This window comes from Macaca fascicularis, chromosome 3 (assembly GCF_037993035.2).
Source record: "Macaca fascicularis isolate 582-1 chromosome 3, T2T-MFA8v1.1".
Taxonomy (NCBI): domain Eukaryota; kingdom Metazoa; phylum Chordata; class Mammalia; order Primates; family Cercopithecidae; genus Macaca; species Macaca fascicularis.
In genome coordinates this window covers 48570999-48583692 of record NC_088377.1, presented here as the reverse complement: position 1 = coordinate 48583692, position 12694 = coordinate 48570999, and the positions used below count along the sequence as shown (strand labels likewise).

The 12694-nt window shown below is 45.0% G+C and overlaps 1 protein-coding gene across 1 annotated transcript; it reads left to right on the top strand.

The window, feature by feature from the left end:
• Positions 1–1686: 1686 nt before the first annotated feature.
• On the top strand, positions 1687–12694 carry GJC3 (gap junction protein gamma 3). The gene is made up of 3 exons (XM_005549168.4): positions 1687–1745; positions 6287–7068; positions 12360–12694. The coding sequence occupies exons 1-3, from the start codon at positions 1723–1725 to the stop codon at positions 12416–12418; spliced, it is 864 nt and encodes a 287-aa protein (XP_005549225.3). The 5' UTR covers positions 1687–1722; the 3' UTR covers positions 12419–12694.

Here is a 12694-nt window from a genome sequence, read left to right as displayed (position 1 = left end):
GAGAGCACTAGAGAATTAGGACATCTCAGTTGCTGCAGGGACCACAGTCCTGCAGAGCCAATGGCTGGCAGCAGATATTTTGGACAAGAAGGTACCAGAGTCCTGAGAGGGTCTGAGGAAAGGAAGGCCATCTGGGAATAGGATTTTGGGTGGTGGACGTCTGCTTCAGTCCTGGGTTATGAGGATGCTTTGCACCCAGGAAGTGGTTGTTCTCATGAATGGAGAGGACTGTTGTGACTGAGCCTCATGCCTTAGCGAGGGGCAGTATCTGGAACTGAGGTGACATGGTTTGGCTGTGTCCCCACCCAAATCTCATCATGAATCTCCACATGTTGTGGGAGGGACCTGGTGGGAAGTAATTGAATCATGGGGGCAGGTCTTTCCTGTGCTGTTCTTGTGATAGTGAGTAAGTCTCATGAGATCTGATGGTTTCATAAGAGCACAAGCTCTCTCTTTGCCTGCTGCCATCCACGTGAGACATGACTTGCTGCTCCTCCTTGCCTTCCCCATGATTGTGAGGCTTCCTCAGCCATGTGGAACTGTAAGTCTTCTTTTTTTTTTTTTTTTTTGAGATGGAGTCTCGCTTTGTCGCCCAGGCTGGAGTGCAGTGGCGCGATCTCGGCTCACTGCAAGCTCCACCTCCCGGGTTCACACCATTCTCCTACCTCAGCCTCCAAGTAGCTAATTTTTTGTATTTTCAGTAGAGACGGGGTTTCACTGTGTTAGCCAGGATGGTCTCGATCTCCTGACCTCGTGATCTGCCCGCCTTGGCCTCCCAAAGTGCTAGGATTACAGGCGTGAGCCACCGCGCCCGGCCTCACTGAACGTCTTTCTTTCGTAAATTGCCCAGTCTCAGGTATGTCTTCATTAGCAGCGTGAAAACGGACTAATACATGAGGTTACCTCTGGCATCTCCTCTGTGAAGAGTCCCGCATTGACCCTGATGGTTGTCACCTTGAACACAGGAGACCAGTCCCTCCCTGCACACTCCCTCAGCCCTGTGAGTTACTCTCCTCACTTTGCTGCTTCCCATTCTTGGCGGTATCTCTGGAGAGAATCCTGGCTCTAGCAATGGGGCTAGGAATGGCCATGGGGACAGGCGTCGCGGTTCTTCCTGGGCCTGATGGAGAGGAGTCTGGGTTCTCTGGATTCCTGAAGGGATGTGGAGCAGATTCTCATCGTGGCGGGGAGCCTGTGCTATTCTGCCAGCCAAGAGGAGAGGACATCCTGAGATCACCGCAAATTCTGGGATGCAGGCTGCCTGAGGAAATGAAGCAAACACACACAAATACACAAAGACATACAAATACACACACACACTTACACATACGTGCACACACACATCCTTCTGTGGGTAAACTCGTGCTTTGGGTACTTTGGGCAGGAGAGCAGGGGCGTTTTATTATATCTGTCATTGCCTGCACGCCCCAAGGCTGGAAACACACTGAAGTCATTTCTTCCCCTTCAGATGATCTGAAAATCCCTGTTTCAGTTCATTTCGAAAATACCCCTCACCCTCAACAACAGAGGGTTATTCTGCAGAACTCACAGCAGGCCCGCTGCTGCTCCAGCTGCAATTCTTTACCCCTTCATGAAGGCTGCCAGGAATGAAAAGGGGAGGAAAAAGAAGTGGGTGGTGGCAGGAGGCTGGGCCAGGGAAGAGTGGGACCCTGCAGGCTCCAGCCTGAGGACTCCTCTCTCTGCCTCTCTCCCCTGTTGTGAATGCTTCTGCTGAAAGCCGCTGGGTGAGTGCAGGGACAGAGAGCCGCAGGGCTGGCTCAGCGCCTGGTGGTGGTGGTGGGGGGGCTGCTCTGGGTTCTCTAGAGGCATCTCCAACTCTGATGTGCACACGATCATACCTGGGGATATTATCAAAATTCAGATATGACTTAGGAGGCCTGGCATATGGCCCGAGATTCTGCATGCCTGGTGATGCCAGCGTTGCTGCTCTGTGGCCACACTGGATAAAAGCATCTAGAAGGGTTTCCAGGTCAGATGGGGTGGGCATTCCCTCCCTCATACCTTGGCTCTTCAACATGGATTCTGCCACCAACAGAATCCTGGACATTTTCTCCCAAGAGATGATAAGAAAAATTCATACCAAAATCATGATGGAATTTCAAAACTCTGTTCGGATATTAGAAAATTTCTCCAAACTCTGGCCTTTCCTTCCTCTCCCAACTCTTGAGCTCACAGGTGTTGCTTCGCTGACTAAAATCCTGACAGAGCTCCGATTCTACTACCTCCCAGACAACTTTATTTGCAAGCTGTTTCTCTACTCTTAGAAACAGGGGTGTCCCTTCAGCCGAGCTTTTCCAACAATGCTGAGCTGAGGGCTTTGGTACATCTCCCCCTCCTTCTCAGCCTCAGCTCTCTAGGCCCTGAAGTTTGACCTGGGGGCCCTGTCCACTGTGGGGCAAAGCTGCAGACTTGTTGGTGAGAGGAGGATGTAGACCTTAGAAAAAGAGAAAGGTGAGCTGGGGACACCTGGACCAGATCGGAGAGACCACAGGGTCCCAGAAAAGCAGGGGGTAAGGGGGTAGAAGGCTATCATATAGGGAGGTCCCTTTGATATGCAGACTTTGGGAGAGAAAGGACACTTTTGTCTGAAGCCTCCAGGAGGCCCTGAAAGCATGGGACATAAGCATTGTTTTGGCGATAACAGCTGCAGGTGAAGGCAGGTGAATGACAAGGAAGGGTGCTTAGGGTTAGACATGAGAGCTCCAAACCAAGGGGCCCTAGGCAAGACCTTTTGTTCTACTCTTGCCCCTCTCTCCTTTCCAAAATCCCAAAGCTCTGTGGTGAGCTCTGGAGACTTCAGCTTGGTTCTGAGAGACTCTGAGAGGATTTAGGTGTCTCTTCACGGGCCTGGGGTGGGCACGGGAGAGACAGAAAGAAAGGAGACACTAGATAGGGCCTCTGGAAATGATTTGAATCTCTGGCCCTTGAAATATGTCAGAGCCACCCTGTGTTAAATTCCAGGTCTGCTGGAAATGTGCTAGAAATGTGTTTAGAGGGTAGTGGACCTGCACTTCGAAATAAAACAAGGCTGACAGCAAGACTTGAGAATTTACCTAATGATCATCTAGTCTGATAACTCTCAAGAGAGGAAGGACAGAAACCCTCAGAGCCCTGGGGATGCTTTCCCTAAATCCAGGGACCCCCTAGACTTACAAGGCAGGGCAGGGCTGCAGGTATCCTCACAGATGGGGCCGATTGAGGGAGGATGCGTGACCAACCTAGATGAACTCAAACTGTGACTCTTAATGGCTCAAAATATAGTGTCTTGCAGTTGGTAGATGATGACATATTTCTCTGGTCAATTGAGACCCTTAGAATTGTCCCTGGGATGCATCTCAACCCATCCTTCTGACTGAGACCACAGGGCAAGTCCGAATTACAGGGAAGATAATTTGGGGAACAAATCCTTGAAGAAGCAGGAAAGGTGAGACCCAAGGACACAAATTTGGAAGGGATGGTAGAGCTGGGTAACTGTAGGTCCACTTCTTTCTTGCGATGTTAGACAAGGAAGTAAATATTAAGACAAGAGAAAGCAGTATATGTGGGGTTTCACATCAGTGTCTCTATTTTCTCTTTGGAGTAAGAGGTTTTCATGGTGTCTTAGTCTGTTTGGGCGGCTATAACAAAATACTTTATAGAGTGGGTAATTCATAAACAAGAGATATTTATTTCTCAGAGTTCTGGAGGCCGAGAAGTCCATGATCCAGGCACCAGCAGATTCAGTGTCTGGCAAGGGCTTGCTCCTCTTAGATAGCACCTCCTGTGTATCCTCACACAGTGGGAAGGGGTGGAGGGGCTCCCTGGAGCATCTTTTATAAGAGCACTAATCCCATTCATGAAGGTTCTTCCTTCAAGGCTTAATCACCTCTTCCTATGGTTTGATATGGTTTGTTTGTTCCCACCAAATCTCATGTTGAAATTTAATCCCTATAGTTTGATGGTGTTGGGAGGCGGGGTCTGGGGGGGGTGTTTGGGTCCTGGGGGCAGATTCCTCATGAATGACTTGGCACCATTCTTGTGGCAGTGAGTGGGTTATTGCTCCTGTGAAACTGGATTCGTTCTGGAGGGAATGGATTAGTTCCCTCAAGAGTGGGTTGTTGTAAAGCCAGGATGTCCCTCGGGTTTGGTCCCTCTTCCCCTTTGACCTTCCCTGCCATGTTTTGACACAGTATAGAAGCCCTCCACAGAAGCTAAGCAAATGTGCAGCTTGCAGAACTGTGAGCCAAATAAACCTCTTTATAAATCACCCAGCCTCAGGTACTCCTTTGTGGCAACACAAAATGGACTAAGACATCTGGTAAAGGCTCCACCTCTTAATACTATCACACTGAGTACAGCACTTCCACCTCATCTGTGGGAGATATGTTCCAAGACGTCCAGTGGATGCCCAAAATTGTGGATAGTACCAAACCCCATATATACTATGGTTTTTTTTTCCCCATATGTACATCTCTATGATAAAGTTTAATTATAAATTAGCACAGTAAGAGATTAACAACAATAACTACTAACGAAATAGAACAATTGTGGCCAGGCGTGGTGGTTCACACCTGTAATTCCAGCACTTTGGGAGGCCGAGGCAGGTGGATCACAAGGTCAGGAGATCGAGACCATCCTGGCCAACATGGTGAAATCCTGTTTCTACTAAAATACAAAAAATTAGTCCAGCGTGGTGGTGTGCGCTTATAGTCTTAGCTACTCGGGAGGCTGAGGCAGCAGAATCGCTTGAACCGGGGAGGCAGAGATTGCAGTGAGCCAAGATTGCGCCACTGCACTCCAGCCTGGTGACAGAGTGAGACTCTGTCTCAAAAAAAAAAAAAAAAAAAAAAAAAAAAAAAAAAAATTGTAACAATATGCTGGCATCACTATTCTTGCTCTTTGGGGCTATTCTTAAGTAAAATAGCGGTTACTTGAACACAAATACTGATAGTCGATCTGATAACCAAAATGGCAATTAAGTCACAAACTGGCAAGGAGTGTCTACAGCGTGGATACCCTGGACAAAGGGATGATTTGTGAATCCTGGGTGGGATGGTGTGAGATTTCATCATGCTACTCAGAACAGCACACAATTTAAAACGTTAATTTTGTATTTCTGGAATTTTCCATTTAATATTTTTGGACCTCGGTTGACTGTAGGTAACTGAAACTGTAGAAAGTGAAACCGCAGATAAGAGGGGGGACTACTGTACTAGGTTCTAACATATGAATCTTGATCATCATTCAGACCATACCACATGGTCTTCTGGGTGTGAGGGTAAGCAGATGAGTGAGAATTTAGGCTAAATGGGGACGGTTTGAAATAGCCGCTGGGCATTGAGGAAGGCAGCTGATTAGGACATATATGGAGACGGTGAACTTGGGCTTGTAGCCTTGTGGTATTTTGGCTGGGGAACAGAGGGATTTCTGAAACCTATTCTTGATCATGGTCACCTGTCACCATGAGGGAGATATATGCCCAAAGAACAATGGCAAGTGGGGGTCAAAATCTGAATTTCTATCTTGTCAGTTCTGTCTCTGGCCCCAAATCCTATAGTATGGAATTCTGGTAAATTCTGCTCGGTTACCTTCCAAATGTTCTCTTCTTCCTCAGCTTGTAAGGCCTAAGAGCCTCAGACTAAAGCGAGCCTCGATGCTTGCTCTGTTCATTTCATCCATTACATCTAGCCCCATAACCTAACTACCTCTCAACTTTACCACTGTGTTGGGAGGAGAGGACATCCAGACACACCTGTGATAATCCAAGGGCATGGAGACAGAGAAAAGAAGACAGCAAGAGAATGCACATTCCCTCTCAGCATCAGCACTGATTTGCTTAAGATGATGCTGTTAGTAGCACCAGGCCTGGCAGCCATCAGCTAGGGAAGCAATAGCTTTCAAAGGAAAATTAACGAAACATCCCAGTCTACTCTCTTAACGTTTAGCCTTTGGGAAAGGGAGAGAGGGAGGAAAGGAGGGAAAGAGAGAGATGAAGATGTATCCTGATCTCTCCAACCTGAGAATTCCTCTCCACTCCAGCAGTACAGAAGGGGAGGGCAGAAGAGACAGCCACACCACACACACTCACTATTATTATTTCATAGATGATTTCATTAAGTAGTAAAGAGGTGCGATCAGAGTCTTGGTGTTTAATCAGTCAGATACTTGGAGAGGAATAAAAAATCTTGCCTTCAGTGATCCTTGGATTAGAAGTGACAAGGTAGACTGGCGCTCCCCCTGCAGGACAGTGAGCAACACTGATCCCTTGTCCTCTGCTCCAAAACAGGATGTGTGGCAGGTTCCTGTGGCGGCTGCTGGCGGAGGAGAGCCGGCACTCTACCCCCGTGGGGCGCCTCCTGCTTCCCGTGCTCCTGGGATTCCGCCTTGTGCTGCTGGCTGCCAGTGGGCCTGGAGTCTATGGCGATGAGCAGAGTGAATTCGTGTGTCACACTCAGCAACCGGGCTGCAAGGCCGCCTGCTTTGATGCCTTCCACCCCCTCTCCCCGCTGCGTTTCTGGGTCTTCCAGGTCATCTTGGTGGCTGTACCCAGCGTCCTCTACATGGGTTTCACTCTGTATCACGTGATCTGGCACTGGGAATTATCAGGAAAGGGGAAGGAGGAGGAGACCCTGATCCAGGGAGGGGAGGGCAACACAGATGTCCCAGGGGCTGGAAGCCTCAGGCTGCTCTGGGCTTATGTGGCTCAGCTCGGGGCTCGGCTTGTCCTGGAGGGGACAGCCCTGGGGTTGCAGTACCACTTGTATGGGTTCCAGATGCCCAGCTCCTTTGCATGTCGCCGAGAGCCTTGCCTTGGTAGTATAACCTGCCATCTGTCCCGCCCGTCTGAGAAGACCATTTTCCTGAAGACTATGTTTGGAGTCAGTGGGTTCTGTCTCTTGTTTACTTTTCTGGAACTTGTGCTTCTGGGTTTGGGGAGATGGTGGAGGACCTGGAAGCACAAACCTTCCTCTTCTAAATACTTCCCAACTTCAGAGAGCACCAGAAGACACAAGGAAGCAACTGATAGCCTCCCAGTGGTGGAAACCAAAGAGCAGTTTCAAGAGGCAGGTGAGAAGGACACCCTTTCTTCCTGTCACTGATGTCTGTGTCCTGATGATCTCCTCCCGGGGCAGGTCCCTCATCTTTCTGGGAAGTACAACTTCTGCATGTTACAAAGTAGGTAACCAGGTTCTAGGCACATGTGTTCTGACTGCCACTCCCAACCTTTTTCTTTGTTCTCTCTTGCTCTCAAAATCTATCCCAATGTCCATCCCCATCAACTTGATGGTTCCTTCCAGTGAACAAGGAACCATCCGTTGTCCCTCCTGAACTTCCATTTAGGTCTCTCTCCACTTAGGAAAAATCTCAGCTTCTTCTCGATTCTCTACTTTGTGGAGTTATAAAGACACCCAGCTTGCCTGAAGGAAACCCTATGATTGAATCTTCTTCCCAACATCCAGTGAGTGGGGATTCACGTCTGTGACAAATTAGAGGCTGTTGAAGGATCTCTAAGGGCCCCGTGGGCCATGTAGTCTAAAGCATTTCCTGACTGTGCCTTTTCACTGGAATTTTCTGGTGTCAGCATCACAATTTTTATGGGCTTGGTTCAAGAGTCAGCCAGCAGAAGCCTCCCTGAACTGTGTCTCTCCTCTGCCCTGCTTAATAAATATTGATGAGTATTCCTCATCAATATTTGGTGTTGCTTCCTGTTGACATTCCTGTTGCTGAAGATAATATCCCTTCCTGTCTCGGTGGCTTCATTTACCTCTTTTCTGTTTTTCCACATTCTCTGCTCCCCTTATCATCAAAGTTTTGTAAGTGAATGCCCCTCAGACCTGCAGCATATGTCATAAGCCAGAAACTCTGGGCTTCAAGCATATATAAGTCAGTGTCCTTTTATATCTACAGATTTATTCAAATGACCAGCCATATCCTTAAGGAAGATTACTGTGAATTCAGGGGCTTAGGCCCCTTTGATCACTGATAGTTTGATTTCTGCTCAATTCTCATTCTTCATTTCTGCAGTTCTCGTTGCAGCTGTTAGAATTGTCTCCAGCACAGCAGCAACTCATATGCTGGACCAGGTTCCTACTTTTTAAGTTCATAACCCTCAATGCCACACAGAAAAGGCAGTAGAGTTCTACTGCTGATTTGGGAGTAACAGCAAGGGAGGCTGACATCACAGTGTGATTCGGCAGATAATTGCAATCTGAGTATCAGCCTTCTCGAGTCTCTTAAGTCGTTTCTGTTGGACAGTGTTCTATCCTTTTTTTTTTCTTTTTCTTCTTCTTCTTTTTTTTAAACAGAACGCTGCCCCCTTTTCTTAGTTTTCTCTTGCCCTGAAATTCTCAACAAAAGCAGTTATCTAGTTTTTTTTTTTTTTTTTTCCTCTTTCTGAATCCCAAGTTATTCCTAAGTAAGTTAGGGGTTCCCAAGGGATGCTTTGGCAATAACTAGGAAAATTTTTTTTTCTTCCTGCTACACAACTTCTTCAGAAGAATCCCTCATCCACTGTAGCCACAGCCCAGCCAAAGTGACCAAGGAAAAACACAAATGGCATCATTTGGAATTCTTCCTTATACCACCCCTTTTAAAACAGCTTTATTGAGATACAATTCATACACCATATAATTTATCCACTTAAAGTGAGGCAGAATAGGATCTGGAGGCAAGGAACCTAAGGCTATTTCACACCGACTTCCTAGGACAAAACCGAAAGGAAAACCCTAACTTTCCATGCCTAAGTAACAAAAGGACCAGAGGCTACTCCCTATGCACCCCCCCTCCACAACCTTTTCTGGTGGAAGGAATCACAGCAGATGAGAAATTGCCTGTCCCCAACAAATCAGGCTGTTTGCAGATAAGTCTTCCTTTGCAACTTTGTAATTTCACCCTAGCCTATGATTGGTTGCTTTCTGCAAAGCATGAACTGGCCAATGGGAAACTTCTAGTGGGTATTTGGAGCCAAGAAGATCCTGTAACCGGGCCCTTGAGCCGCTGCTCGGGTTGCTCCCACACTGTGGAGTGTACTTTGGTTTTCAATAAATCCCTGCTTCATTCTTTCTTTGCTTTGCTAGGCATTTTGTCCAATTCCTTGTTCAAAATGCCAAGAACCTGGGCAACTTGCAGTTATGACCCTCTACTGGAGACAAAAGTATACAATTAAATAATCTTCAGTATATTCAGAGTTGTATATCCATCAACACTACCAATTTAATAACATTTTCATCAACTTAAAAAAACCCTAACCCCTCATGTTACTCTCAACCTCTTGTCACCCAAAATATGCAATCATCATATGGTTTTGTCTCTATTGGTTTTCCTACTCTTTCATACAAATGGAATCATGCAATATGTGGTCTTTCATGTCTGGCTTCTTTCACTGAGCATAACTTGAGGTTTATTCATGTTGTGGCATGTTTCGGTATTACATTCCTTTATATGGTTGAATGTTATTCCATTGTTAGAACATACCACATTTTGTTTAAGGATAGGCCACATTTTGTTTATACACTCTTCAGTTTCTGGACATTTGGGTTGTTTCCATTTTTTGGCTCTTATGACCACCGTTGCTGTGAACATATGTGTACCAATTTTTTTTTTTTTTTGGATGGAGTCTCACTCTGTCACCCAGACTGGAGTGCAGTGGTGTGATCTTGGCTCACTGCAACCTCCACTTCCTGGGTTCAAGCGATTCTCCTGCTTCAGCCTCTTGAGTAGCTGGGACTACAGGCGTACACCACCACACCCAGCTGATTTTTGTATTTGTTGTAGAGACAGGGTTTTGCCATGTTGGCCAGGTTGGTCTCAAACTCCTGACCTCAGGTGATCTGCCTGCCTCAGCCTCCCAAAGTGCTTGGACAACAGTCCTGAACCACCACACCTGGACTCAGTTTTAGTGTTGTGTGAACACATGTTTTCAGTTCTCTTGGATAAATACCCAGGAATAGAATGTTTGGGTCATAAGGAAACTCCACGTTTCAACTTTTGAGGAACTGACAAACTGTTTTCCACAGCAGCTGCACTATTTTTACTTCCTATCAGCAATGTGGGTACACTTTTTATTTATCTATTAAATTCTAGCCATCCTAGTGGGTGTGAAGTGGTATCTCATTGTAGTTTTGATTTGCACTTGCCTAATGGCTAATGACATTGAACATTTTCCATGTGCTTAGTGGTTATTTGTATATCTTCTTTGGAGAAATGTCTATTCAAATCCTTTCCCCATTTATAAATAGGGCTTGTTTTTTGATATTTTTGTTGTTGCATTGTAAGAGCTCTTTATATATTGTGGGTATTAGATACTTATTGTATGTATGATTTCCAAATATTTTCTCCCATTCTATGATTGTCTTTCACTTTCTTGATAGTGATGCACAAAAGTTTTAAATTTTGATGAAGTCTAACATCCATTTTTTCTTTTGTTGCTTATGATTTTTGTGTACTACCTAAGAAACGATTGCCTAATTCACAGCCATAAAGATTTATGCCTATGTTTCCATAAGAGTTTTATAGTTTCAGCTTTTACATTTAGGTCTCTGGTTGGTTTTCAGTTAGTTTTTGTGTATGGTGTAAGATAAATGTCAAACTTTATCTTTTGCATGTGGATATTCAGTTGTCTCAGCATTATTTCTTTTTTAAAAACTTTTTTATTTTAATGGGCACATAGTAGGTTATATATTTATGGGGTATACAAGGTATTTTGATACAGGTATGCAATGTGTAATAATCACATCAGGTTAAATGGGGTATCTATCACCTCAAGCCTTTAGCCTCTGTTATAAACAATCCAATTATACTAGCTATTTTATAATGTGCAATTATTTTTGACTATAATCACCCTGTTGTGCTATCAACTACTAATTCTTATTCATTCTTTCTATTTTTTGTACCCATTAACCATCTCCACTTTCCCCCCCTACCCTTCCCATCCTTGGTAATCATCAAAGAAGATATATAGATAATAAGAAAGCATATGAAAAGATGTTTAACATCATTTATCATTAGAGAAATGCGAATTATTGACGTTAGGGTTAGGGAAGAGAAATACAAGATAATACTGGAGAATTTTGTAGCGGTAGAAAAGAAAGAAAGTGCTACTCCCTCTTCCCCACAAAATGACAGGAGTTCGTCAAAGGGACACAGGTGTCAACTGAAAAAGCTCCCAGTGGCCTACACAGGAATAATCTCAGCAGTAAAATAAACAACATAGTATTGGATTATAACCCAAAGTATAAAACAAGAATCAATGAGTTCATAATATAAATAATAAATAGGAGATAACTGACAAATTTCTCATACAGAAGAATGTAGATACTCCACCGCAAGGAGGTGAAATATAACTACTCACTTTTTTTTTTTTTCATTTGAGATGCAGTTTTGCTCTTGTCACCCAGGCTGGAGTGCAATGGCAGGATCACTGCAATCTCTGCCTCCCAGGTTCAAGCAGTTTTCCTGCCTCAGCCTCCTGAGTAGCTGGGATTACAGGTGTGTGCCACCATGCCTGGCTAATTTTTGTGTTTTTAGTAGAGACGGGGTTTCACCACGTTGGCCAGGCTGGTCTCGAACTCCTGACCTCAGGTGATCCACCCATCTCAGCCTCCCAAAGTGCTGGGATTACAGGTGTGAGCCACCGTGCCCACCAGCTACTCCCTTTTTAGGCATGGGCTGCACATAGTGACTTCCTGCTAAACAGTAAAATAGGGGGAAAGGGGGAAGAATAACTTTACAGGCAAGAAACCCGTCAAATACTACCTCAGCTGGGTGATCAAGGTGATTGCTTAACATCAACAGTGATAAGCAATATTGACAGCATGTACCCTGGATATGATGTGATGATAGTTTTTGTTATTTTCCTGTTCTAAAATTTCCATGGGGCTATTCTTTATATTTTCTATTACTTCTCTGAGACTTTTTAACTTTCCATTTGAATAGCTGCTTTATAGCCTTGATAATTTCAACATGTGTGGCAACTTACATTCTGCATCTGTTACTTTTTTATCCAACGTGAGTTGGGATTTTCATGGTTCTTCACATGCCAATTAATTTCGATTGTATCCTGGACATTTTGAATGTCATTAGGATGCTCTGGGTCTTGGTTAAGTTTGGTGGAGGATCTTGATATTTATGTTTTAAAAGGTAATTAACCCATTTGGGTTCAAGTCATAAGTTTTGACCAGCCTTCTGAGGGTTGTGGTTCCAATGTCAGTTCAGTTTTCAAAGCCTTTGTAGTACTCTTCCGACAGGTCCCACATGAGTGCCACCTAAAGTATAACCCAGGGTCCTTAGGTTTTTGGGTATGCATGGTGAAAAAGTTACCCACTTGTAACTGTTATATCTTGAATTTTTGTTTTAAAAAGTTCCAGGAAGAAGCTCAGCCCAGGAAAAACAAAGACCAGTTGGACCCAGAGATGCCTGAGTTGGAGATGAACTTTGGCCAACTTTCCTCATCACTATACTAAAAATCCTGCCCAAGGAGGAGCTTAACCATTTTCTATACATGTGACATATGTAGAAGCATGACCGACAACTGGGACTGCACTGCCTTGACTCCACCTGTACATACAGTGACTCAGCTAACCAGACTAATAAAAGCCATGTTTGCACCGTTGCTCAGGGAGGCAATGCTTTGGGGAATTATTCCCAGTGTCCTCCTTACTTATTGCAAGTAATAAAATCCCCCTGGGAAATCCTC

What these genes read in the sequence shown, in the direction of transcription:
- GJC3 (XM_005549168.4), top strand. Translation starts at nt 1,723, where the DNA reads ATGCTTCTGCTGAAAGCCGCTGG. An exon ending in CTTCTGCTGAAAGCCGCTGG is followed by an intron (nt 1,746 to 6,286) that starts GTGAGTGCAGGG and finishes GCTCCAAAACAG; the next exon opens with GATGTGTGGCAGGTTCCTGT. An exon ending in AGAGCAGTTTCAAGAGGCAG is followed by an intron (nt 7,069 to 12,359) that starts GTGAGAAGGACA and finishes TGTTTTAAAAAG; the next exon opens with TTCCAGGAAGAAGCTCAGCC.